At 39.4% G+C, this 24,106-nt stretch overlaps 1 protein-coding gene across 1 annotated transcript; it reads right to left on the bottom strand.

Annotated features, from left to right (window-relative positions):
• Nucleotides 1–1,342: 1,342 nt before the first annotated feature.
• Nucleotides 1,343–22,272, bottom strand: SEC22A (SEC22 homolog A, vesicle trafficking protein). Its single transcript, XM_069861428.1, has 8 exons — nucleotides 22,239–22,272; nucleotides 18,805–19,032; nucleotides 16,448–16,651; nucleotides 14,248–14,411; nucleotides 12,789–12,983; nucleotides 8,513–8,631; nucleotides 5,714–5,779; nucleotides 1,343–2,532 (listed from the first exon to the last, which is right to left on the bottom strand). Exons 3-8 carry the CDS (start codon nucleotides 16,627–16,629, stop codon nucleotides 2,332–2,334), a joined length of 927 nt encoding a protein of 308 aa, XP_069717529.1. The 5' UTR covers nucleotides 16,630–16,651; nucleotides 18,805–19,032; nucleotides 22,239–22,272; the 3' UTR covers nucleotides 1,343–2,331.
• Nucleotides 22,273–24,106: the final 1,834 nt, after the last annotated feature.

Here is a 24,106-nt window from a genome sequence, read left to right as displayed (position 1 = left end):
GAAGAGCAGTCACGCTCATTAACTTTTCATTGTGAAATGGGATTTTTATCAGTCCCATAAAAAAAAGCAAACAAAACCCCAACTGTCTTCTATTACACTGGTAGTTGCATTTGTTCATTATACCTGCTAATCGGCAATTAGTTTAACGCCAGCATAACAGGAATGGAATAATCACTCCAGATGCTATGACAAAGGAAGTTTTCATTCCTTAAAAATGCATATTCAGGAATAGCATGATGGGAAAGAGTCTCAGAGAAAACAAGACTCTCTGCCAACAAAAACTGAAGAAATGATGCAATAGAAAATTCTTCATGTACACAACTGCTTGAGTTAAAAACTAAGCAGTACTTCAGGCATTCATAATAGTTCCCTTACCTATCAATGGAGCTGAAGTGAAAAGACAGGTATAAGGACTCTCAAGACTTTACAGTCAAGATTAAACCTGTTTTATACTTAAAACATAAATAGCTGTATTTTTCAGTCATTGACTTGAAATGGTAAAGGACTGTTTTTCACTTTTTCTGGTGCCCAGAGTTCAGAAAAGTGCACTGAATGCTAATACAAGCTAAGTTCTCAGTGCTAAACAAAGGCTGTTTTCTGTTTTTATGGATTTGTAAAATATTTGTAGGGTAAACATTTCTTGTACACTTTAATCCAATCTTTCTCTTTATCTTTTCCCCATCTCCTGGATTCCCAAAACAAAAGCAAGCCATATTCAATAATCTCTTCTTCTCTGTCTTGAAGTGGGGAGGGAAGAGAATTAACTCTTAAAATTAAGGTCTTTATCTCAGACATCAGTCTGGGAAACACATTATGAAAACAGAATACATATTGTTCCTGTTCCCTTCAGATTACAATTTTATTCTCTAAGTTTTCTTGATTGTATTACGCATAATTTTCTTGACTAGCACCACATAAAAGAAAACACCTAGCTCCTTTCTACTTGGTCATAATCTGATACTGAATAACCTACTGAAACACGTAACATTTTGGTATGAAGTGTCCAAATAAATTTGCCTCGGGCAACACACACAAAGCAAAAGCAAAGCTCTGTCAATCCCCAAATCCAACACAGCAAGCAGCACCACAGACTCCCTGCCATTAGAGCTTGCTTTCTCCCTCCCTCACCCCCCAGCATTTCAGCAAACCCTTACATCATTCCAGGTCACATATAAAAATCTACCTATATCTATCTATTTGTACAATACGAATCATCATAAATAACTGTCATATAATTGTAAAATAACACAGTGTAACTGACAGTTACTATATGGCTGCTATTCTAGGTGTTTGGGGTTAGTTGATTCACAAACTTCAGGAGTATATAACAGTTCTCTCAAACACAGATCGAGATCAAAGAGGTTCTATACCTGCACCCACAAAGTTAGGAGAATAAACAAAATCCCTGGTCCTCTCTTGTTTCAGCTAATCAGTCTAATATATTATTTTCCAGTCACCAGTTGTTTATCTCAGGCTTGAGCTAATTACTCATCCATTTCTAAAATTATATAAAAAGAAGAACAACAGTCCAACAAGTACGAGTCACTTCATTTACTCACCAGTCCATTTTCTTTCAACCTCTGCAGAGTTTAAACAGAGGAATCGTGCAAAAATCCTGGGTTAAGCAGCAGAACTTCCTTAATAATTTCTAAAAAGAAACCCTGCCCACATAGGTTACTTTCAAAGATAATTAAAATGAAAACATAAATGAAAAAACATCAAAGTTTTTCTAGTACTAGACAGGGGTCCCAAGTGCCATAGAGTTGATCCCTAGAAACAGCGTTTCCAGGTTACATTTTAATTAAGAAAACATTCACATATGTCAACGTGAAACAAACATTCCAAATTTTAATCTTACATATCGCAAATCTAGTTTGCTAATATGCAATAGCATTATTATTACTAATATTAATAATTATTTATTTAGCCTATCCCTACTGCCTCACAAAGGCAAAATCAATTTTGGAAGTGAAAAGTTTGCATGATATGCAGAACACATACTCTTGTACATTCCTTCCATTAACATACTTTCAAATGAAGCTTTTTTATGCCACCAGTCAAATTCCCAAATCTTGGTGTCCCTACATACATTTCACTGCATGGATAGGATTCATCTTCCTCCTCCAGTCCCCTATTCTTTTGTTTCCTCCTTCTTCTTCAAAAGTTTAACTATCAAGTGAAAAATGTCCATAGACTTCTCAATATTTTATTTAAAAAAACAACCAACCAACCAGCCCCATCCAGACAGCTTCTTCCTTTGGAGAACAGCTTTACATTCCTGAGAGTGAACAACTGTTGGAACAAGACTGCCTCTAACTGTTCCACGATTTATCAGACATTGTAATCAGGGGACTTTCCCTGTGGGTGTCGCAGTCGAATTTGTAAGGTAGAAAATGCTCCCACAGTCACATGAAAGAAGAGCTGCCATAAGTTGCGCAGTTCATACAAATACATGTTACATAGGCAAATTAACCCAAAAGTCAGGAAGGATTTAGCATTCCTCCATCCCGTGTAGTAGACAAACAGGTAACACTGTCAGGAAGAAAAAAAAATAAAAAAAACCAGATTAAGATGCGGAAAGTAACTTCCACTGAAGAAACATTACCTGGTCATTGAGAAATTAAAAACCTGAAACAAGTACAACTCTAAATCAAAAACGTAAGAAAAGTGTCGGTTTAAAGCGCATTTCCACTGTAACTGTGGCTCAGACTAACATAACTACATATGATTTCTGGATATCTACATATCTTCAGAGATGTAAGTACTGGCAATATCAGTAAGATTTGTACATCCTCTCTCTAAAGCAGAGTAAAACTAGAGAAAAGTAACTTGTGTGTTTCAGAATCCAGATGGAATTCCTCTGAACCTACTTGGCCACTTTGAGCAGGGCAACTGCAGCCTACTTGGGCTGACAGTTTCACAAATCACACCTAAAACAGCAATTAGTTGGTACAAGTATCTCAGCAATAAGAAGTCAGATAATTTCCTAGAGTCGTCGCATCCACTGACAACGTATGAAGAAACGTAACTGCTTCCAAGACTAAAATAAAGAGACAGGATGTGCTTCATCAAAATGATTAATAAACATGAAGAGTTTAAAAACTAGTAACACTACAGGAGTTTAAAAATGCCACTGCAATCTGGTGTTAAATGACTATGAATTTTACTGAAGATTTGTTTTTAAGTGAATTCTGGGGTTTACTATTTCATTAGTCTAGGTCTGAGATGCTAGAAGGCACTTAGGAAACAGTGCACCAGTCAAAAGGCCACAATACTGTTTCTAACACCTTACTGTAACAACTGCTGCTATGAAATTCCTGAGGGCTTTTTTTCTTCTACTGAAGGGAAGTGTTAGCACAGCAATTACTGAGCAAACTTTTATGTAGACGACTCCTCTGCTACTTCAGAGAAGATTTTTAATTTTATTTCTTTAATAAATATTAAGAAATTACTGAAAGCTCTGCTCCTGACACTGCAGTTTGGGTACAAGTGAGACAGTTCCTACTTCTGCACATTTTCTTCTTCAGTAGAGACCAGAAACCATGGAGGAACAGTAGGCAACATCAGCTGTAGACAAACTGAAACAGGCACAGCTTGACTTCTTGGACATATCAGAGCTCCTAATCTTAGTTATGTTACCCTGTGAACATTATAGCATTGCTATTTCATCAGCATTGCAATACTCACAATTTTATAAACAAAATAGACCACAAACCAGAAATGGAATAACTTAAATAGTTTCCTTGAAAATGGCACATTCAAATGCACAAAAAAAAATTCACCCCAAACATAAAAAACCCCAAACCTTTAGTAACTAGAAGTCATAGGTCATATTTTAATGCTGCTAAAAGTGCCCTAAAGCTTTACATTTGATTTTAATATAGAAGTGAGCGTAAACACTATTATTATTTCAGTTTGATGCATACATATATGTGCCCGCAGCCTTAACTGGCCACTCAATACATCCCACGTACTACTACAAAACTTCCAAAAGTACCAGAGGATTTTCTTGGTGCTGTCTACTCTCACTTGCATCCTTGGTATTTAGAGCTAGACTGTGAAGATGCTCATCCTGGTCCAAAGAGCTTCATTTCAAATAGAAAAAGAGCTGGCATACAAACTCTTCAGTTTGTGCATTTGCTGGCTCCCAATGATGACGACCAAATTACATTCTTTATTGTTGCACACTGAATATAAATGAGCCTAAAACATCCTGTTCCATTTAAGTCCCGCTTTTTGCCTCATGTCTATTTTATAGATGTCTTCTTGGAAACTAGAAAGAGAAACACACTGCTATGTTGTTACTAACTGAACAAGAGAACACAAGATTGAGGAAACCTTATGGGTGAATGTGCTACCATGCAACACACAGAATTGACCTACCAGACTCCAAAAGTGGCAAAAGAACATCAGGACATGCCACAGAACTGCCAGCCCTTATAGTTCTGACAAATGACCAGTTACATACTGTATGAATCACACTAGAGGGTGTGGAACCAGAGTCTTGACAGATACAGTCTGAGTATTAAGAAAAAGACCACGTTCCAAAATGCATGGATTCTCTCTTTAAAATATATCTATTCAAGTCAGACAGTGGGGGAAAGACATGACCTTATGTTTCAGCACACAGACATGAATACTTTATAAAGAATAAGGTTTCTAACTTGGCAGAGGATGGAAGAATTATGTGTACTTCGTGTATTTTCACAAAAAAAAAAAAAGGCAGGGGGAATGAAGGAGCTCCACCTTATCTGATACAGGACAGATTGCTGGCATGGAAAATTAACACCAATACGAAGAATTACTTAAGGCAGAAGCTGATGAAAAGTCAAGAAGTGGTGAATAACGCAAGTTGTACTGTGACAATTTGCTAGAGATAGAAAGAATGTAGATTACAAAAGGCTGACTGATAGAAAGGCTGGTATAAAAGGAAAATCCTGAGACATCATTTTTACAGCCCAACTTTGTACTAAACATTGGCACATGGAAACAAGTAGAAACTGCATACTCCATGTGCAGAAGATTAAAAGTAAAAAGAATTGTAATAAGGACCATTGAGCACAGCAGAAATTATAGTCAAAAGCTACACATAACAGAAGCGTCACTGAACAACGAATGCCAACGGGCACCAGAACTACTTGCTACAAATTACATGGGAAAGTCAAATTCAGATACAGAAATGGAAAACCTACAAATCTGAAATATAATATGAAACATCAGTCAGGAGAAGGAAAATACAGTGGGAAGTGGCTGAAAGCTTTTAGAAAGAAGGAGATGTACAATTACGTACAAAGTGAGGAAAATTCTGGGGGACAGGGCCTAGTTATTACTGTACTTACTTCAAATCTTCCCAAAGGAAAGAAGTGGAAAGGCATTTCTTCAGTTGTTTAGGTTTATTTGAACTATGAAACTATCACATTAAGGAAATTATATAAACTCCACATGACTTTAAGAGATAAATTCTAAGCTCTAGACAGAAAAGTATACCAAACCTATTAGTCAACTAACTGAAGGAAAATGCCAGCAAACAGAAGCTCTTTGTTATCAATCTACTGCATGATTGTTTATGACTAATAAAATAAAACAGAACAAAAATTATTTTTATAATTGCCCTATTCAAGCATCTGTGACATTTAAGAAAACATGATGACATTTATGCATGACTGGGTGATGTTTCTAAACTCTAGTGAATTATGCAGGCAGAAGAACACACCTGGTACAAACAGGCTGCTGTTCCAAGGAAAAACGCAATAACATAGCTGAAATCTTCGCCTTCATTCTGTGAAAATAAAAACAAAAAGGCATGTTTTACAATGCCTCAGTGAAATATCAGATGTTTACAGTAGGAAAATTATTCATTATTGAATGTCACAATAGTCTCACACAAAAATCTGTAATAATTCCTATACAATGCTAAACCAAAGGAGTTAGCACTAATTATCACTTACTTGCAGGTTTACAAAAAAGATCCACTGTGATCTGATATCTGACCAAAATGTTTATTCACAACCAACAACTAATGCTGAGAGATTTTCCAAAGCATGAAAGGCAGTCCAGCCCTAGAACTGGACACTTACTTTCTCCAGATACCTTTGAAAATTCAAGTCTAGTTCTCTTTATACACTGGTAAAAACCTTTAATACCAACGTTGTGGAACCGTGTTTTGCAAAACAGAAACTACATTGAAGGAATAGACTCAACCTGGCCACTAGGGTGTGGTAAAATTCCACACAAAGAATAACGCAGGCAGCTCTACCTTCAGTGCACTGGGAACAAACAAAAACACATGAATTTATCAGAGAGACCACTGGAAAATTAAGTTTTCTTGAAGGAAACTATGGAAAAAATCTACTTTAAGTGATAGATATTTCTCCTATGTGCTCAAAACCTAAAGCAAAAAAAAAAAAAATCCTTCTAACTTATTGAAACGGGTTGTTAACAGTTTCCATAGTGCTGAGCAGCAAAATTACATGCACAGTGATTATTCTATCTGCATTTCCAACAGACATCTGCGACAATCAAACTTTCCCAGAAGAACAATGGGTACTCATGCAAATATTCTTCCTTGAAATCGAATTTCATCTTGAGGAGAACGTGGTCCATTCGCAACCACCACTTGTTCCTGTCCAGAGTATGTTTAGCGTGAAGCATCTGCATCTACAGTGCTGACTAAGGAGAAATTTGTATGTCTGCAAATAAAACTTGCCTAAACAATGCCAAGCCCCAAACCGTATGTAAATCTTTGCCTCAGTGACACTGCATATTTGCTGGAGTGCAGCTACAGATTGTAACGAAGTTTTGCTAACATCAAATAAAAACACTGTTTATAAAGGAAACACTAATTCAAAGAGAAGCTACTGAATGACTTCTCAGAAGTTCCAATAATCACATTTTGGATTATTTCTCCCTAATTCTTGTGGATTTTTCCATAACAGAGTAAACTAAGGGAAAATTTAATGGATTTTGAGTGTGCCTCCTTTGTCAGGCACACGAAAAATATAAATCTCAATATATCTCAATAAAAATACATCTCCCATCTTTACAGCCACCAACTACCTCCAGCTGTAATAACATACAGAATAAAATTAACTGGCTGCCCTATCATCAGTTAAATAGGTTAACTGAACATTGGCACTCCTTAAAAATGAGCTGTGGAAATGTAATGAAACAAGTTCCAGAAACATTACACTAAGTGGCAGAAATCTGTTCAGTGCTATTTGTACTACGGCGTACTTTAAATTCATTCCTACTTATAAACTTAGAGAATTGTACATAACACAGAAAAATCTAACTAGGGATAAAGTAGAGACATACGTTCAATATTTCATACTTGTTTTTTCTTTAAAAAACAAAGTAAAGGCAACTCAAAAGAAGGACCTGGTATGGAATGCTTTCATTAACACTGTTCACCTATTCATTACTCTTCAGGAAACGCTGAGACCTCAAACAATAAAGCTTTATTAAATCTTTACATATATCAATAATTAAGACAGACAACTGGAATACAAGTCATCTTTACCTTACTTCCCTAGAAGATCCATTAGGTTTAATTAAAATATTCAAAGGCATTGCAGTTATAGAGTCCAGACATACGTTTAAATAAGAACATTATCTATTAGCCAAGCAGCAGGATTCCACTGATTTTTTACTCTCTACCTCCATCACCACCACAGCAGAGTCATTTAATGTTATACAAAGCTTTTTTCTTGTGGTAACACACATGAACCTTCTGTCCATGCTTGCAAGCACTGCCAGCATTTTCCCTTAAATTGCCTGAAATCATTAACCACTATTCTTTTCATTGTGGCAATAACAGCGCACCTAGCACAAGAAATGGAATAGAAAGAATCTGGAGGGCTACAGGGAGGGTGAGAGCAGAGAGTTCAGGGGAACAAACGTTTGCTGGGCAGGCTGTTTGGTGAGCGGGTTGGTGTTGTTTGGGAGGGATGTTAGAAGAAATCACTTTACAGTTTCACTTACACTGAACCTTTCAGCACGTAAAGAGAAATAAGCATCCTACTTAAGAAAGTTTAGTAATAACAAACAAACAACAACTAAAAAAGGATTCTAAAAGGCAGTTTTACAATACTGTTTAAAGATTCCTGCTCTGTGGACCTTTCAAAAAAAATTGGCCAGATTTCCAAAGCTGTTCATCATTTCTCTCAAGTATTTTTAAATCACATCTATTAACATTACATGTCTCATATCCTGGCATAAATATAGAAAACAGAACATTATGTTCACATACTCACTGCTACCAAGGTACCTAGGGAAGGAGTCGGCCACCCACCTACTGCTTTTGAAACTCACAGCCTCAATGCCTGATGTATCACACTCAAGAGGGATGCACACATCACAAACAATACGGGTTTCAGAAACAGAGGTCTGACCTCATAAACAGTATTTCTGAAAATAAAACTGGCAAGACTTAGTTCATCCAACAAGCACCTTCTGAGGTGATATTGTGATTGCTTTGATGCATAACTCTTAAATTCATAAACATGTACAATACCTGGAGAAGACTTTCTATGGCGTGAAAGCCACGAATTAAATTCAAAGCCCCACATAGCAGACTAAGTACAAATGAGACAATCCCTGGCAGAGTCACAGGTTCCAGACGCTGATGAGGAGCTGCAAAGCAGAAGATCAAAAACAGTTATCAAAGGTCAAAGCAATGTCTTTAGAAATTCACTAAAATAATAATCTCATTTTTCTGTGGCTTCTAGCTGAAGAAGGGATCACTGAAGCAAACCACAAAACGTCAATCTTTTTTTCTAAAAAGAAGAAACATTTTAAGTATTTCAACAAAGTTTAACCAAAAGCATACTTTCCTTCAAACCAGAACTGTTTTATTGTAGTTAGTCTTTAATGCAATGCATTCAGTTTATTCAGTATGGTACTGAAAGCTGCTCAAAAATGGCAGGAAAGCGATGGCAAATGATGTGTTTGCTAGTGAAATTTGCCTACAATTAGTAGCCAACTAGTAAGTCACGTACTTAAGAGCTCCTCTCACAACTTCCACTGTTTTTTTATCACTAATGCATTAGCAGAGCTACTGAGACTGCTTTGGTTTGGTTGCTGAATGGAACACTATGAGGCAAAGCTATTACTGTCCCTACCTTAAATAATACAGCTAGTGAGTGCTACTGAAGAGAGAAATGAAAAGACAGCTCTGAAACTAAGCTAGTATCTGTATTACAACCTTATACAGACCTTCCAGATAGCACTTAGAAGTCTCTTACAAAACGTATCAAAATTAAAACATATTTTGTTTTCATGCAGACCCTCTCTTTTGAGCTTAGCTAGGGTCACAAGTATGTAACATTTGTGTATGTTCCTCATTATCCTCCCTTTCCACAATTAATAACAGAAAGCAAATATGAAAAAACAATGCAAAACTCTTAACAGTCTAGGCAACACTGGGAAAACAATAGGACTGCTGAGCCATGCTTAAATCATCCCGTCCAAATCAACGAAGCGTAAAGATGTGAACAATGAGGTTAATGAACTGTAACATTAATATAGAGGGGTGTCAATCCTGGTTGTTTGCATTTTACAAATTCAGGAAAAAGGATTTCCAAACAATTTAAGGAGTTACAGAACCTAAGGAAGAAATGACAAAAGCTGTTTTGATAAGCAGACAGGGCTGTCTAATTATGAGTGTGTGATAACTTAAAAATAGAACACAAAATTGGTTTGGTTAACTCATCTGTGCTGAATTTAATAGTGTAACTGTATTTTTAAACAAAGGCATAACCCATGTTTAACTTTCAGAGCTCATTGCTTTTCTAACCATAGTGCATATCAGAGGAACATGACCAGCAATCACTCGGTTAAGGTTATATATGGTATTTGCACACCAAAACATTACTTTTCAGTGTAGCTGGTTGCTTTGTTTTGCTGGTTTGATTTTTTTTTTTAAACCATCTCATCCAAATATTGTCAAAAAGCTGAAGGTGTATGTGACTGTGTAGCCAAAAGTCATTGCATTTCATTAACTGGTGGATAAAGTTACTTCACTGCTCTCCATGCTGACCTCTCCAATCAATCTCATTTTCCCCATGTATCAGGAGAACTTTAAAACATCATCTGTTAACAGTATCTAAAACAGCTCTTTAAGAAACATGAGGGGAAGCTAAAGCACCTTGTCAGCTAAATGAAGAACGTTGCTTAAAGATGACAAAATACTAGGTTTTCTCTCTTATTAAAATATGACAACAAACTCAAAAATTTTAAAGGACATTTCATACTGCTACTGATGTCAATAAGCTCTCCAGGACTTAATAAATGTTAGTGTTACAATGTAAGCAACAAAAGTCACCTAATTAGAAAAAAAAAAAAAAAAAGGCCAAAACCACAGAAAACAAGGAGTGTCAGAGAAGGCAGGGTACAGGAAAGCAGAGTGGGTACATCCATAAACCTTAAGAGAAAGCATAACTGCCATATCAAAATCTGTCTAACACAAGACAACAATCAAATAAAGCACAAATTCTGAATTAAAATGCTGAAATTTACATAAATAATCAGGAAATCTGCACAATGTGAGAAACTGCACTACTTGTAATGATATTTATTTAAAAGTAAAAAGTTTTTTAAAAAAATTAGTCCATCACCAAGCAAAAAGTAACTTTGAGAACTGACCTTTCATTGAAAAAAAAGGTCACAAAACAGTAAATTTATCCTAACCAAATAATTACCTACACCACCACACATAAGCATGCTGTCACCCTGTTTCTAATGCCTGCCAACACCTACTTTCCTCTTTGAAGCAAAATTCTATCCAAAATCTTTCTGCTTCACGCATTAATAATCACCCCCACTCCTCACAGAGCACAACTTTCACTAAAGGAAAACAATTGCTATTTTTAACTCCTTCAGCAATACAAGAGGCCTGGACTTTGGATACACATCCAACTACCACTACAAGCAAGTGACAGACAATGCTTCAGCAGCAAAGCCAAAACTAATGCATCACAAAATAGAATACTTTGGGTTGGAACAGACATTCTGCTGTCCTCTGTAACAAAACAAGATTTGCATCCACCTGACTTCCTACCTCTGCATGTGATCCAACTTGACTTAACATACTTAATTCACTTACAGCGAGCCACATTATTTAATGTTCAGGAAATCACACTAGGCAAACCACATGTTTTTGTGAGAATTTGTCCTTAGAATAAAGGAGAAACTTCAAAGACTGGTAAACTGAGTTGGCAGCAAACATCCAGCGAAAGTTCTTTTCAAGGGTAGAGAGAAGTGATGGATGTGAAGAATTACAGAACTATTAGCAGATGTGCTAAAAAAGACCCTTACTTAATAGCACCTAAAATTTGAAGAGCTGAAGAAGGAGCAAAGTGCAAACCTCTCAAAATGTACAGCTCTTTGATGGTGAGTATCTACAGCAACTCTAGGAAGGAAGCTGATAACTGAACAGGGATCTCTATGGAAGTCAGAGGAAGAAGAGAATTAAAAGTTACTGAAAGAGGGGAAACACAGAAGCAGTTGACATGAACAGAAAAGAGGACAACAGAACAGCTTCTGTAAGACAAGTTGTGGAGAGGCAGGTGAAAAAATCCTAGATCATCTGCCAATTATTTAGTTTTATTTCATAGTAAAACAGGAAATAGTCCTGACATTTTAATTTAGACCCATAGGATCTTCCAACATTTTACTCAGAAAAGTGACAAAAACCTAACCTCCCGCAACATAGATAACTTTAAAAATACAGCTAATTATCACACAGGCTGAATCTAGACAATTTTCAGAGGTAACCAATTGCCACTTCTGCCACCATAACCCTTTCCACAAGCCAGGATTACATGGAACATTAAGAGTTAACAAGGATGTAAAGTAGCAAAAGAATGATATAACAGCATTACTTACAAACAGCCCATACAAGCAGTACATGATTAAACGTATGTACAGGGCTGTGTAGGAGATTCCACTCTTCCAAACAATTTAAGCATCTTCACGCTTCTCCTTTATTATTTTTCCAGAATCTATCTCTAATACTGTTAGATTAGATTGCAAATACAGAGGTTGTAAACTATTTCTACACCGTCTTACAGTACCTACAGCTCTCAGGATCAGGGCCCCAGAAGTACCAACAGGGGCCCCCAGTGATTTTGTTTGGTTTTAATTTTCAGTAGAAAGTTCTTGTCATTCTAGAGGAATGCTTATAAGTGAAGTAATTAGGATGATAGACTGGAAAAGAGAACATATTAATATACATAAAGACTACCTAAAGGAAGTCCACAAGAAAGCTGAGGATGGACTCTTTACAAGGGTACGTAACAACAGGAGAAGGGGTAATGGCTTCAAACTGAAAGAAGAAATTTAGATTAGATATTAGGAAGAAACATTTTACTGTGAGGCTGGTGAGGCACTGGAATAGGCTGCTCAGAGCAGCTGAGGATGCTTCTCCCTCCAGCTGCTCTAGTTAGGTCATCCTTGGATCTTACTGGGCAGAAATAATAATAATTTACTCATAAATTTAAAAGGTAAAAAAAGAAAGAAAGAAAATCATCTTGTTAAGCACACATCTTCACTTGCTTATTTTCATGCAGTCCACTGAATAGACCCTTTGCTCTCCCTGAGTGCCTTGGGAAGATATGGACTTTGAGAAGTGGAAAAAACAAGTACCTAAGCTAAAATACACTTAAGGTCCTGGCACCCTTATGCTTTAAGAACATCATGGCAACAGCTTTATTTAAAGAAAAAAAAAATCAAAGATTAATTCTACTACCCTGCATCTGCCTCACTTAAGGACACAAAACACAAAAACTCACCTGCAGATATTTTACCAGTACCCCTATATTCCACCACAGATAAGTGCGCGAACCCATTAGTTGAACCAAGCTCTGACACGGAAATTTGATAAGGTGGTCTCAGTTTAATTTCTGTCTGCATGTCAGCAAGATTCATCTTTGTCGTCAAAGAACGTGTGTTGTTATATCTCTGTTTGGTCCTCTGAATGAAATTATCTGTATAAAATGTAAACAAATAAAAAAAGCATAACTTTATGGACTTTTATTCATTAAATAATCCAAGACCATGCAGCTTTACATACTACGGACTTCACAAGTTGAAAGATATTGTTTGCAATGCTTGTATTTATCTTGGAGTTTTTAATACTATTTCCATTTTTGTGACTAATATATCCTGGGCTATTTACTCTGCAGTAAAAAAAAAATTAAGCTCCAGAAATCTAATTACTTAATAACTGTGAATAAACTAATGACTTTTAACTGCACGGGACTGAATTAATTACAACGAATTTACTGCACTTATTCTGGCTTTTCTTTTAGTAAATATCCTTATGAAAAAATTAACTCCTGCATTCAAGTATAAACTTAGTTGAGTATGAGATGTGCTTGCAAAATACTCAGGTCGAGTAAATTAATACCATATTATACAGATGTACAGACTGTAATAGATGTACATTTTAATTTAACAACTAGCAGAACAAAGAAGGCATTGGGGGGAAAAATGAGTTTTCATAGAAATCGTCATAAGGAAGACAACAATGATATACGGAAATCGTTAAAAACTGCCTGACTGAATTACAGACAGGAATTAATCAACTGGAAAATCTTCCCCCATATTACTAAAAATGCAGTTCTTTTTTGCTCTGGAGTGTTTTATAAGAATATTTAAAATAAATGCCTAACATAGAGTATTAAAGCGACGGATATTAATGGAAAACCTAACAGCTCTTATCTGGTATATATGAGATTAGTTGTATTTGGAGCTAGCATGACAGAAGATTAAATGCCTCACTATATCATAAGGTAAATAAAAAAACTCTCCTTTCATGTACCGAAAAAAAATTATAGCACAGCTAAGAGCAAACATAAAATTGCAACCTTTTACTTGAGAAATGTATGAAGACCAATGCATTTACAGGTTAAGTATTTAAACAGGTATGATGTCAAACTACTCCAAGCATTATTAACTAGGAGAAGATGAACTCCAGATTTGGTCACACAAGACTTAAACCAAAACCTACTGGAATGAACAGAAAGATTATAAACAAGTTTGGATAAAACTCTAGAAGCCTATTTTAATGCTCACAGAAGTATTTCTTCATTGATTCTAACAGGAGTTAAATCAGATTCTAAATCCACCCGAGATACAGCTATAAACTACCTCAGACATTTTTGTTTTATGTGCATTAAGTTGCACATCTATTTAGATACTCATTTGTCTTAGTGTGAGAATCAAAGAAAAACAAAGTCAGCTCCTTACCAAACTCTATAAAACAGTATGGCCTGACAGCAGTATTTGTCTTCATCATGTTGTAGGTAGTGATGAATTCTTTCTGAAGCTCATCCAGGAAGCAGAACGCCAGAACACTGGGATAATTTTCAGTGCACAACATCATATAGCTTACTCCCAGAGAACTTATAAAGCTATAATTGAGACAACAAATTCAAAATTTCAAACCTGGGGTAGCAAAGGAATTAAGGTTTACTGAAAACTATAACACTATTCTAGAATTAAAAAAACCCCTACTTCTAGGCAATGTTTTACTTTAACACCTTATTGTACAATCATACAACGAGCTGTGTCACACGTACCTGTGTACGCATCTATATACACGTGTGCGTGCACGTATACATACGTACACACTCTCACATGCATGGAATGGAAAATAACAGCTTTGGGATACAGAAACACAGCAAATCTGTCCATAATAGCTTTTCATCCATCTCAAATGCAGATTACAAAATACAAATACAAAAAAATACAAAATAAAAATACAAAAACTTCTCTTCAGAGAGGTAAACAAAAAAACCAACAAAAAAAAATCTTATCTTCAGGGGTGTTGGGGAGGGCAGATGGTTCTTTCTAAAATATGTGAGGAAATAAAACTGTTCCATAGAATAAGAGATTCACCATTCTCCAAAGATAGTCGTAAGGATGACCAGAGAGGGCAAATATGAAATTAGAAAGAGACTGTTTTCAGTATACACATCCCTATCACAGTTACCCAATTCATTAAACAGAGTACGTGTTTTCAAGACGTAAATTTCTTCTAAATCTTACACTATTAAAAGCAATGAAAGACAAAATAAAACAAAAAAAAACCACCACAAAACACCCTGACTAACCCTTATGTCTCATTCTTAGAAGCTTCTCCTAAAACCTGTTCAATTTACAAGTCAACTACTGTTGAGGCTTTAAAAAAACATCAGCTGGAAAACTGAGTCCATGCTGGCTCTAATCCTGAGAAATGCTGAAAACACACATATACCAATGGGAGATGGAAAAGGCCGAGCACTTTCTAGGACCATTGAGATGCTACAGCTTCCACAACTGTAACTTCTACACATTTGCTAAGGGTTAGGATGAAATTACTCACCTCATTTAAAATCGCATATCTAAATTAGAATCAGAATTTGGCTCAACTGAAGTGCAGCTGCATTACCAACTATACACAGGTGCATCTGGTTACCAATACTAAGGACAACGATCACAAACAAAGCAGAATTCTGAGTAAACAATAGATTCAAATAATTATTTCATAACAATCCAAGCTTCATGCTGCAAACAAGGGAAGAAAGAGCACCTCCTGAATGATTACTTAATCAGTGCTGTCATGCAGGTACGCTACACCAGCACATTGACTATCTCAAAAAATAGGGAATAGCTATTTAAAAAAAGTCAGATTATAAAAGCATGGAGAGAAAACAAAAAGCCTTGTTGAGAAAGTTCTGGATGGAGCATTAGGACAGGCAGGCTCCATTCAGCCATTCAAGGCTTCACTACACACTGCCTTCACACTATAAAAATCACTTTGTGTGCCATATGAAATAATTATTGAGTTATGCTCGGGTTTTAGAGCATTTTTTTCTCTGAAGTCAACAGAACTCCTGAAGGTACAATAAAAAGGCCTAATTCCATAATATCCTAACCACATGTGTTCAGAAATAACTCGGTTATTAAAGAATTTGGGTATTTTTTTAAACTTGTGCAGACTAAAAAGAGAAAACAAATTAATACCAGCTGAACTAGCACTAAAAAGAACAAGTCTGGTCATTTTCATGTAAGAAATAACCTTGAAATTTAAAGAAATACTTCCAGTAGGCCAAGGGCTTTGACCTTTATAAAAATACTGTCTATTTCAAATTCCAACTTTGACCAAACTTTAGAGTAGGCTTCAAATCTGGTTTAGTTGTGAGCTTGGCAGTGTCACATCTATGGCTGGACCTGATGATCTTAAAGGTCTTTTCCAATCTAAACAATTCTATGATTGTACAATTCTGTAATTTCTATAATTCTCACCTTTCTTCAATTCCTCAGTTTTACCTTTCTATTACATATATACTGACAAGAATGAATCTTAGTTCAATTGATCACTTCTAATGTGAGCCATTAACTTTTTAATAAACACAACCCAACAAACACAACCCAAGATGTTGCAAATACAGAAGAGAAGTCTTACTTTATGTTATACTGTCCAGTTTTCAGAGTACATCTATCAGGAAGCTGAGAAAGTTTCTTTGAGAGCATTTTAAAATATTTTCTAAATTCTTGCGTTCCTGTGCTCTGTTCATAATCCGTAGATGCAGACAGCGGGAGTCCATCCCTCACACGGACCACAGAGGCAGATAAAATCATAGACATTGCCAACAGAGTTAACTACAACCTACAACAAAACACAAATTGGGACGAATGACAATGATGGTAAAGGCAGAAGAAGCAGAGTCAAATGTGATTAATTAAACTTCCCAAGCTATCTACCGGGCTGAGGCTCAAAACAGGACACAGGGAAGATTTTCAACTGTAATTCAGATTAGAGTCCTAACTGAATAGGACCTTTTGGTCTACACAAACCACATAGCACAGCACATTTGACACCAATGTCACATTTACAAATATTTTTATTTGAAATGCCATAAATCCTCACCTAGAGATACCTGTGTAGACTGAAACACTATTATTTAGCCTTAGCGGTACTGTTGCACTTGCAACCTTCAAGGTTTGGAGTTTAGTGAAACAACTATAGACTGAACAATAAGAAAAACAGCTGGAAAGGAAAATCATCTACTGTAAAGATATGGTGGATGGAAAAGTGATCCAGGTCTTGATCAGGCAATATGAATGTGGTTTCATGGAACTGTGTTATTGAGTATGTGCTGAAGTACCATGATGGAAACTTACACAACTTATGTATCGTCAAACAGGAAACCAAGGATCGGGACAGCAAGGAACGTAACCCAGCTCTCCCAACTCACAACAGAATTTTTAAATTTAAAAACCTTGTTTTCTTATCTGGGTCTCCATTTTCTTTAAATCTGTAAAATGCGTCTATCAGTATTACACAAATACTTGCACAGGCTGAAATGGTGCCTATAAAGCCTACGTGCTTTTACAGTACTTAATTTTCAAAGCATAATAATTAATGTTTTGTGGAATATAGACACTTAAAGTAGAAAAACTTGGGCATTTAAACATTTCTTGATCAGAAGGAGAAAATTTATAGCAGGCATTTAACGGTACAACCACGTAGCCTGCAGACAGCCTTTCAAGACTGAAGACTCATTTTTAAAACCTTCAAGTTCTTCAAACCCTACGTTAAATCACAACATACAAAAGTTCAGCAAGACAAGCATTAAAAGAAGGATTACTTATCTGCTAAGCGTCAGTACACAACTTTGTCCTCTGACAAGTGGGCGAACTGCTAGAATTTATATGAAGCCAAAAGCAAACACTTCCTCAACTCTTAACACCACCCTGCAGACTCCTACCACATACTACACCCATCATTTAAAGAGATTATGAAAAAAACCAGATTTTTGCCTCCCTCAGATGATGCTACTCAAGCTCCATACATTCACGAACTGCAAAAGAAAACAGATTTCTGAATACAGCTGAAATATGCTTTCGTGTGCAATACTGACATGTTTACAGCACCCTTCGAACTATGACACTAAGGGTGCTTACAAGCCCTGGCAACTGAAGGACTGTATTCTGAAAAGTTAGGAATCCAATATTTCCCAAAATATCTATGTCCTCTCTTTTATGAAGAGGCAGTGCTATTTTTTGCCCGGAAATCTCACCTTCCCTATTTCCCACTACCAAAATAAGGATACTTATTGAATAATAATCAATATTCAGAGGCATAACGTAATGAAAGCACTGAAAATGTGTGGTAATTTTCCATTTGAAAAATTCAGCTTCATCAGCACTCAAACTTCAACCTGCTTTGAGATGCACCACGTTAGCTAAACAAATTCCAAACTAGTACCCTTGTATCTTATTTCCGTAGCACACCAGACTTTCACCAAAATCATAACAGCCACAGAAGCCACTGTTGCCTGTAGCCTGCTGAATACCTCTGGGGTTTCTCAGGTATGCTTGTTATTTCAGCACCTCACTACAGAATTTCCTACTGTACAAAGTGCTTGGGTAGCTGGACACAGAAACAGAAAGCAAAACAACTTCAAGACTTGCTCTAGATTAGCCTGCTGGAGCAAAGCATTCTAGAAATTAAATCTGAAGTTCTAGGAATTTTTACCTATCTCTATCTGAGTTCATGCACATCCTCCCAGAAGAATAATTCACATGGAATGCACATGGTGATCATTATCTTAACTATGCTGCTAAACATATAACCACAGCAGCAACTCAAAAGCGTGACAAAACTGCAGAGGAGCTTTAAACTGTAATGGTTCTCCGACAATAACTACCTCTACCACTTGGAATTCAATCCTGAAAAGGGCTTCCAGAAGCTATATCAACATAAACATAAAAATAATGATACAACAGCAAAGTTTAAAATACCTTTCATTAACTTACTTGCACAAAATGTAATTTCATGGATCTGCATTTCCTCTGATGAAGCAAATAACTCCATTAGCACCTAACATGAAGAAACGAACATAGCTCCATGTCCTGTTTTAAGAAAAGGTAGTGAACAGGACAGCACTGTAGGAGAAACTCGTAATCCTGTAGCCAGGTCTCAGAAGGAAAAATACTGTTCTGTTCACTTTTTAAATGATCTTGACAGTTAAAGTTCATGTTGAGCTGTGCGATGAGATAAGAACAAACAGAAAAAGTTAATAAATGTATTTACTGGCTAACAACATTCTTCAGCTCTTTTTGTAAGGGCAAGCTCATTGGAAAGGCCTGAACACATCCCAGGGAGATTACTCAGAAGGTGCTCCAGTAATCGGGAGACTAACAGAACTACTAGAATGTTTCTATGTTCTTTAAGTGAAGTTGAGGAAGTTTCATCACTTCAGACACTTAAAATATGAAAACACAATATCTGTCTGAATAGTACACAAAGTAACTCAGGAGAAAGGCAACCTTTGACTCTGAATACCATCATCCACCTCATACACCAAGTCTAGTGATATTTACATTCTTTGTCCTTAGTGGTAGACATAGAGCAACTATTGTTAGAGTGAATATTTAAAATCTTAATGCTTTGGAAATACAGCTGTGGTTGTGTTGTGTTCTTGAAGTGTTCAGGGTTCTGATCAGAAGAAATTATACAGTAAACATCACTAACAACAGTACGCATGGACAACAGATGAAGCAAAGGTTAAAACCCCTTTTGGAGGTATTTTTTCGATGCTTATGTCTGCTCTACATGTGAATAAATATTTATATAAATCTACAACAAAACCAATTACTTTATTCAAGACTCCTATTTATATTTAGAGAAATCAGGTTTTTTAACAGCAGATAAGCCTCCATTAAAACCTGTCAATTCTCTTAATGCGCTATGAAATCACACAAGCTAAAAACTGTGTTTAGATGAACAGTCTTAAGATCTCCAGTCAGTCAGATTTTGCTACCATCACTTTTAAAACACACTCAGTGAAAATATGTATTTTTTCCTCAGCTTCCCAACAACGGGATCAGAAAGCTACCTGAAAAAAATGAAGCTAATAAAAGAAAAACACTTTGACTGCATCATCACACATGTAGAGGCACGCAATACACATACTGTAACAGAATGTTCAGCCTTACTTGAAAATGTGTTCATATAAGAAAAAAGTTTACTAAATCTTCAAAATGGAAGAGCTACTTGACTCAGTTCTCAAAACAATAACACTCTTCAGAAGGAGCCAAGTGGTAAATTTGATGAAGACTTATAAAGGTAGAAATTGAAGAAAGAACACTACAGACACAGTAGAGTTTTTACAACTATCTTTAAATGTCTTTTTTAAACTTCTATTCAGAACTGCACAAAGTAATTCACCACACCATTACAAATTTCATGGGCTTTCCTCCAAAAATTCCTTATCCATCAAACACCTGAAGATGACAAAAGACTATGCTTCCACTACAAACGGTCTATAAATCCATTACAGATGCAAACAGGGGAATAGCGTTCGGGTTCACTATCTCATTCTACGACAAACTGGGGAGTATCAAATCCAACCAGGAGTGTTAGGATCACAGGCACCGCAGATGGTTCTCACTAAACATGCAGTTAGTGAGTGGAATTGCTTGTCACAGGATGTCGCCAATTCTAAAATGTTAGGTGAATTCAAGAGGCAACTGGAAAAGTTCACGGAAAAACTACAAGGTTTACCACAACTAAAATACTACCCTTTGCTTGGGTAGATTCTGACCCCAGACAGATGACCAACAGGGAGAGCACACCATGGAAGCATAATTCTGTGCTTGCACTATTCTCACACTTTCCTATGTGCATCTATTATACTTGTGGCCCATCTTTACTGATTTCTCCTCACACTGACACTACACAGACCTCCCTGCAAATGGGGGCTGGGAGAATTCATAGAAAAGAACAGAGAAAGCTGGCCACAGGCACTTAAGAGTCTACTGAAACAGTCATTACTTTGTTGCTCCACCCTGCCTGAAGCATACCAGTCTGAACTGCTTTCCAAACAGAAATTATCACATCTGGCTTCAGTTTAATTTCCTCCCATGAGCGGGAAATCTTAGATGATGGAAACCAGAGCCTGGTGTTCTGTAGTTTTTTTTGAAGACAGATTCAATTACCATCTCATTTATTTTTGTGTTAGGATGGTAGGTGACCCTGAAGCAGCATCTAGAAAAGTCCAAGGAAACAGTATATATTCCAGTTTTTTGTTATGAATTGGCCTTCCAAATTGTGACCTGACAGCTATTGTTTTATACCTACTTGACATTTTCTCATAGTTTTGTTTACAAGCAAGCGTCTGAAAGTGACCTGTGAATAGGACTTGCTCAGGATACTTCCACTTTTTAAAAGATGCCTGGCTTTACAAACACTGAATGATTCTAAAGAGATCTAATGCACAGCTGGCCTGCCCTCCTGCACCAACTTAATCAAGGCTTTGCTTGCCAGGGTGTCCACATCCCATGATAATCTTCCATAAAATATAAAGCTGGGAAGTGGGTGCAAGTTGCACACCTGTATGATGCAGAATGAACGTGCACTTTCTGTGCTTGCTTCAAGTGTACATAACAGTGTCGGACAATTTATTGTCTCCATTTTCAAGGGTTGTGACAGCTGCATCAGTTTTCCCAGCCTACAGCATGCTTCAGAAATCTGTATTATGAACTACAACACTACAGAAGGACACAACAAATAAAGCCACTTTGACATCATCAGGCTTGATCAGACGCGGAAATAATCCTCAACCACTCGCCCATGTAATCCTTCCCATAAAGCAGAGACCTCGTAAAGAGAATCAAGGCTCTCAAAAACGAAGGGAAGATAGTAAGCTGCATCCCAAGGTTTGGGAATTTCACCCTTCTGTCGATCACATTCTGACACAGCAGCTTTGGCCGGATCGTCAGTGTGTGGCAGCCAGAGCGGTGATGCCGGTTCTGCCTTACGCGGGCTCGCAGGGCCTCACACCGCAAACCGCCACACAAGCCCGTGGGTGCCCAGGAGAAGGGCACATCCCGCTGCTGCGAGGGGGGAGGCCCTGCCACGGGCTACCCCGAGCCTCGAGCTGTTCCAGGCCAGGCTGGATGGGGCTTTGATCAATCTGGTCCAGCGCGATGCGTCCCTGCCCGTGGCAGAGGGGCGGAACTGGACGGGCTCCGAGGCCCCTTCCACGGATTGAGGAGGCGGCCCGGCCCGCCCGCCCGCGGTGACAGCGCCGGGACCGCCCGCTGCCGGCTCCCCCGCGCCCTCCCCGGAGCCCCGATGCGCCCGCCGCGGCTCCACCCGCGCCCCCCGGCCCCGGAGCCGAGGGAAGAAGGCAGGGGGCGGCCGAAGCCCCGCGGCGGCCCCGTCGCGTCCCGCCCCGCCCCGTTACCTGGCTCCGCTCCGGCCCCGGCCCCGGCCGCGCCCCCGCCGCCGGGCATTGTGGGTACCGGACACGTCCACGCGCCGCCGGCCGCGCAGCACGTGACGCGCGCGCGCGCGCGGCTGCTCGGCGAAAGGGGCCTGCCCTGCCCCGCCCCGCGGGAACGCGGTGAGGAGGGGTGGGGGGGTGGGGGGGTGGCAGGGCCCTGAGGGGGCGGGGCTAGGGCGGGGCCATAGCGCTGAGGGGGCGGGGTCTGCCCAGGGCGGCTGCTATGGGGCTGCAATAGAGCTGCAGTGGGGTGCAATAGGGGTGCAATGGGGCTGCAGTGGGGCTGCAATAGAGCTGCAGTGGGGTGCAATAGGGGTGCGATGGGGATGCAATAGAGCTGCAGTGGGGTGCAATAGGGGTGCGATGTTGCTGCAATGGGGCTGCAATAGAGCTGCAGTGGGGTGCAATAGGGGTGCGATGGGGCTGCAATGGGGCTGCAATAGAGCTGCAGTGGGGTGCAATAGGGGTGCGATGGGGCTGCAATGGGGCTGCAATAGAGCTGCAGTGGGGTGCAATAGGGGTGCGATAGGGCTGCAGTGGGGCTGCAATAGGGGTGCGATGGGGCTGCAATGGGGCTGCAGTGGGGTGCAATAGGGGTGCGATGTTGCTGCAATGGGGCTGCAATAGAGCTGCAGTGGGGTGCAATAGGGTTGCAATGGGGCTGCAATGGGGCTGGGATGAGCTGCAATGGGGTGCAATAGAGCTGCAATGGGGCTGCAATAGAGCTGCAGTGGGGTGCAATAGGGGTGCAATGGGGCTGCAGTGGGGCTGCAATAGAGCTGCAGTGGGGTGCAATAGGCGTGCGATGGGGCTGCAGTGGGGCTGCAATAGAGCTGCAATGGGGTGCAATAGGGTTGCGATGGGGCTGCAATGGGGCTGCAATAGAGCTGCAGTGGGGTGCAATAGGGGTGCGATGGGGCTGCAATGGGGCTGCAATAGAGCTGCAGTGGGGTGCAATAGGGGTGCGATGGGGCTGCAATGGGGCTGCAATAGAGCTGCAGTGGGGTGCGATGGGGCTGCAATGGGGCTGCAGTAGAGCTGCAGTGGGGTGCAATAGGGGTGCGATGGGGCTGCAATAGAGCTGCAGTGGGGTGCAATAGGGTTGCGATGGGGCTGCAATGGGGCTGCAATAGAGCTGCAGTGGGGTGCAATAGGGGTGCGATGGGGCTGCAATGGGGCTGCAATAGAGCTGCAGTGGGGTGCAATAGGGGTGCGATGGGGCTGCAATGGGGCTGCAATAGAGCTGCAGTGGGGTGCAATAGGGGTGCGATAGGGCTGCAGTGGGGCTGCAATAGGGGTGCGATGGGGCTGCAATGGGGCTGCAGTGGGGTGCAATAGGGGTGCGATGTTGCTGCAATGGGGCTGCAATAGAGCTGCAGTGGGGTGCAATAGGGTTGCAATGGGGCTGCAATGGGGCTGGGATGAGCTGCAATGGGGTGCAATAGAGCTGCAATGGGGCTGCAATAGAGCTGCAGTGGGGTGCATTAGGGGTGCGATGTTGCTGCAATGGGGCTGCAATAGAGCTGCAGTGGGGTGCAATAGGGGTGCAATGGGGCTGCAGTGGGGCTGCAATAGAGCTGCAGTGGGGTGCAATAGGGGTGCGATGGGGATGCAATAGAGCTGCAGTGGGGTGCAATAGGGGTGCGATGGGGCTGCAATAGAGCTGCAGTGGGGTGCAATAGGGGTGCGATGGGGCTGCAATAGAGCTGCAGTGGGGTGCAGCAGAGCAGCAATAGGGTTGCAATGGAGCTGCAGTGGGATTGTTCCTCCAGCCACTCTCAAGGCTGCAGGGCAGGACCAGGGCTTTCCTTGCACAGGGCTTCCCAGTT

The sequence above is a fragment of the Phaenicophaeus curvirostris genome, chromosome 7, assembly GCF_032191515.1.
Source record: "Phaenicophaeus curvirostris isolate KB17595 chromosome 7, BPBGC_Pcur_1.0, whole genome shotgun sequence".
Taxonomy (NCBI): Eukaryota; Metazoa; Chordata; class Aves; order Cuculiformes; family Cuculidae; genus Phaenicophaeus; species Phaenicophaeus curvirostris.
This window is presented reverse-complemented; position numbering and strand designations above follow the sequence as displayed.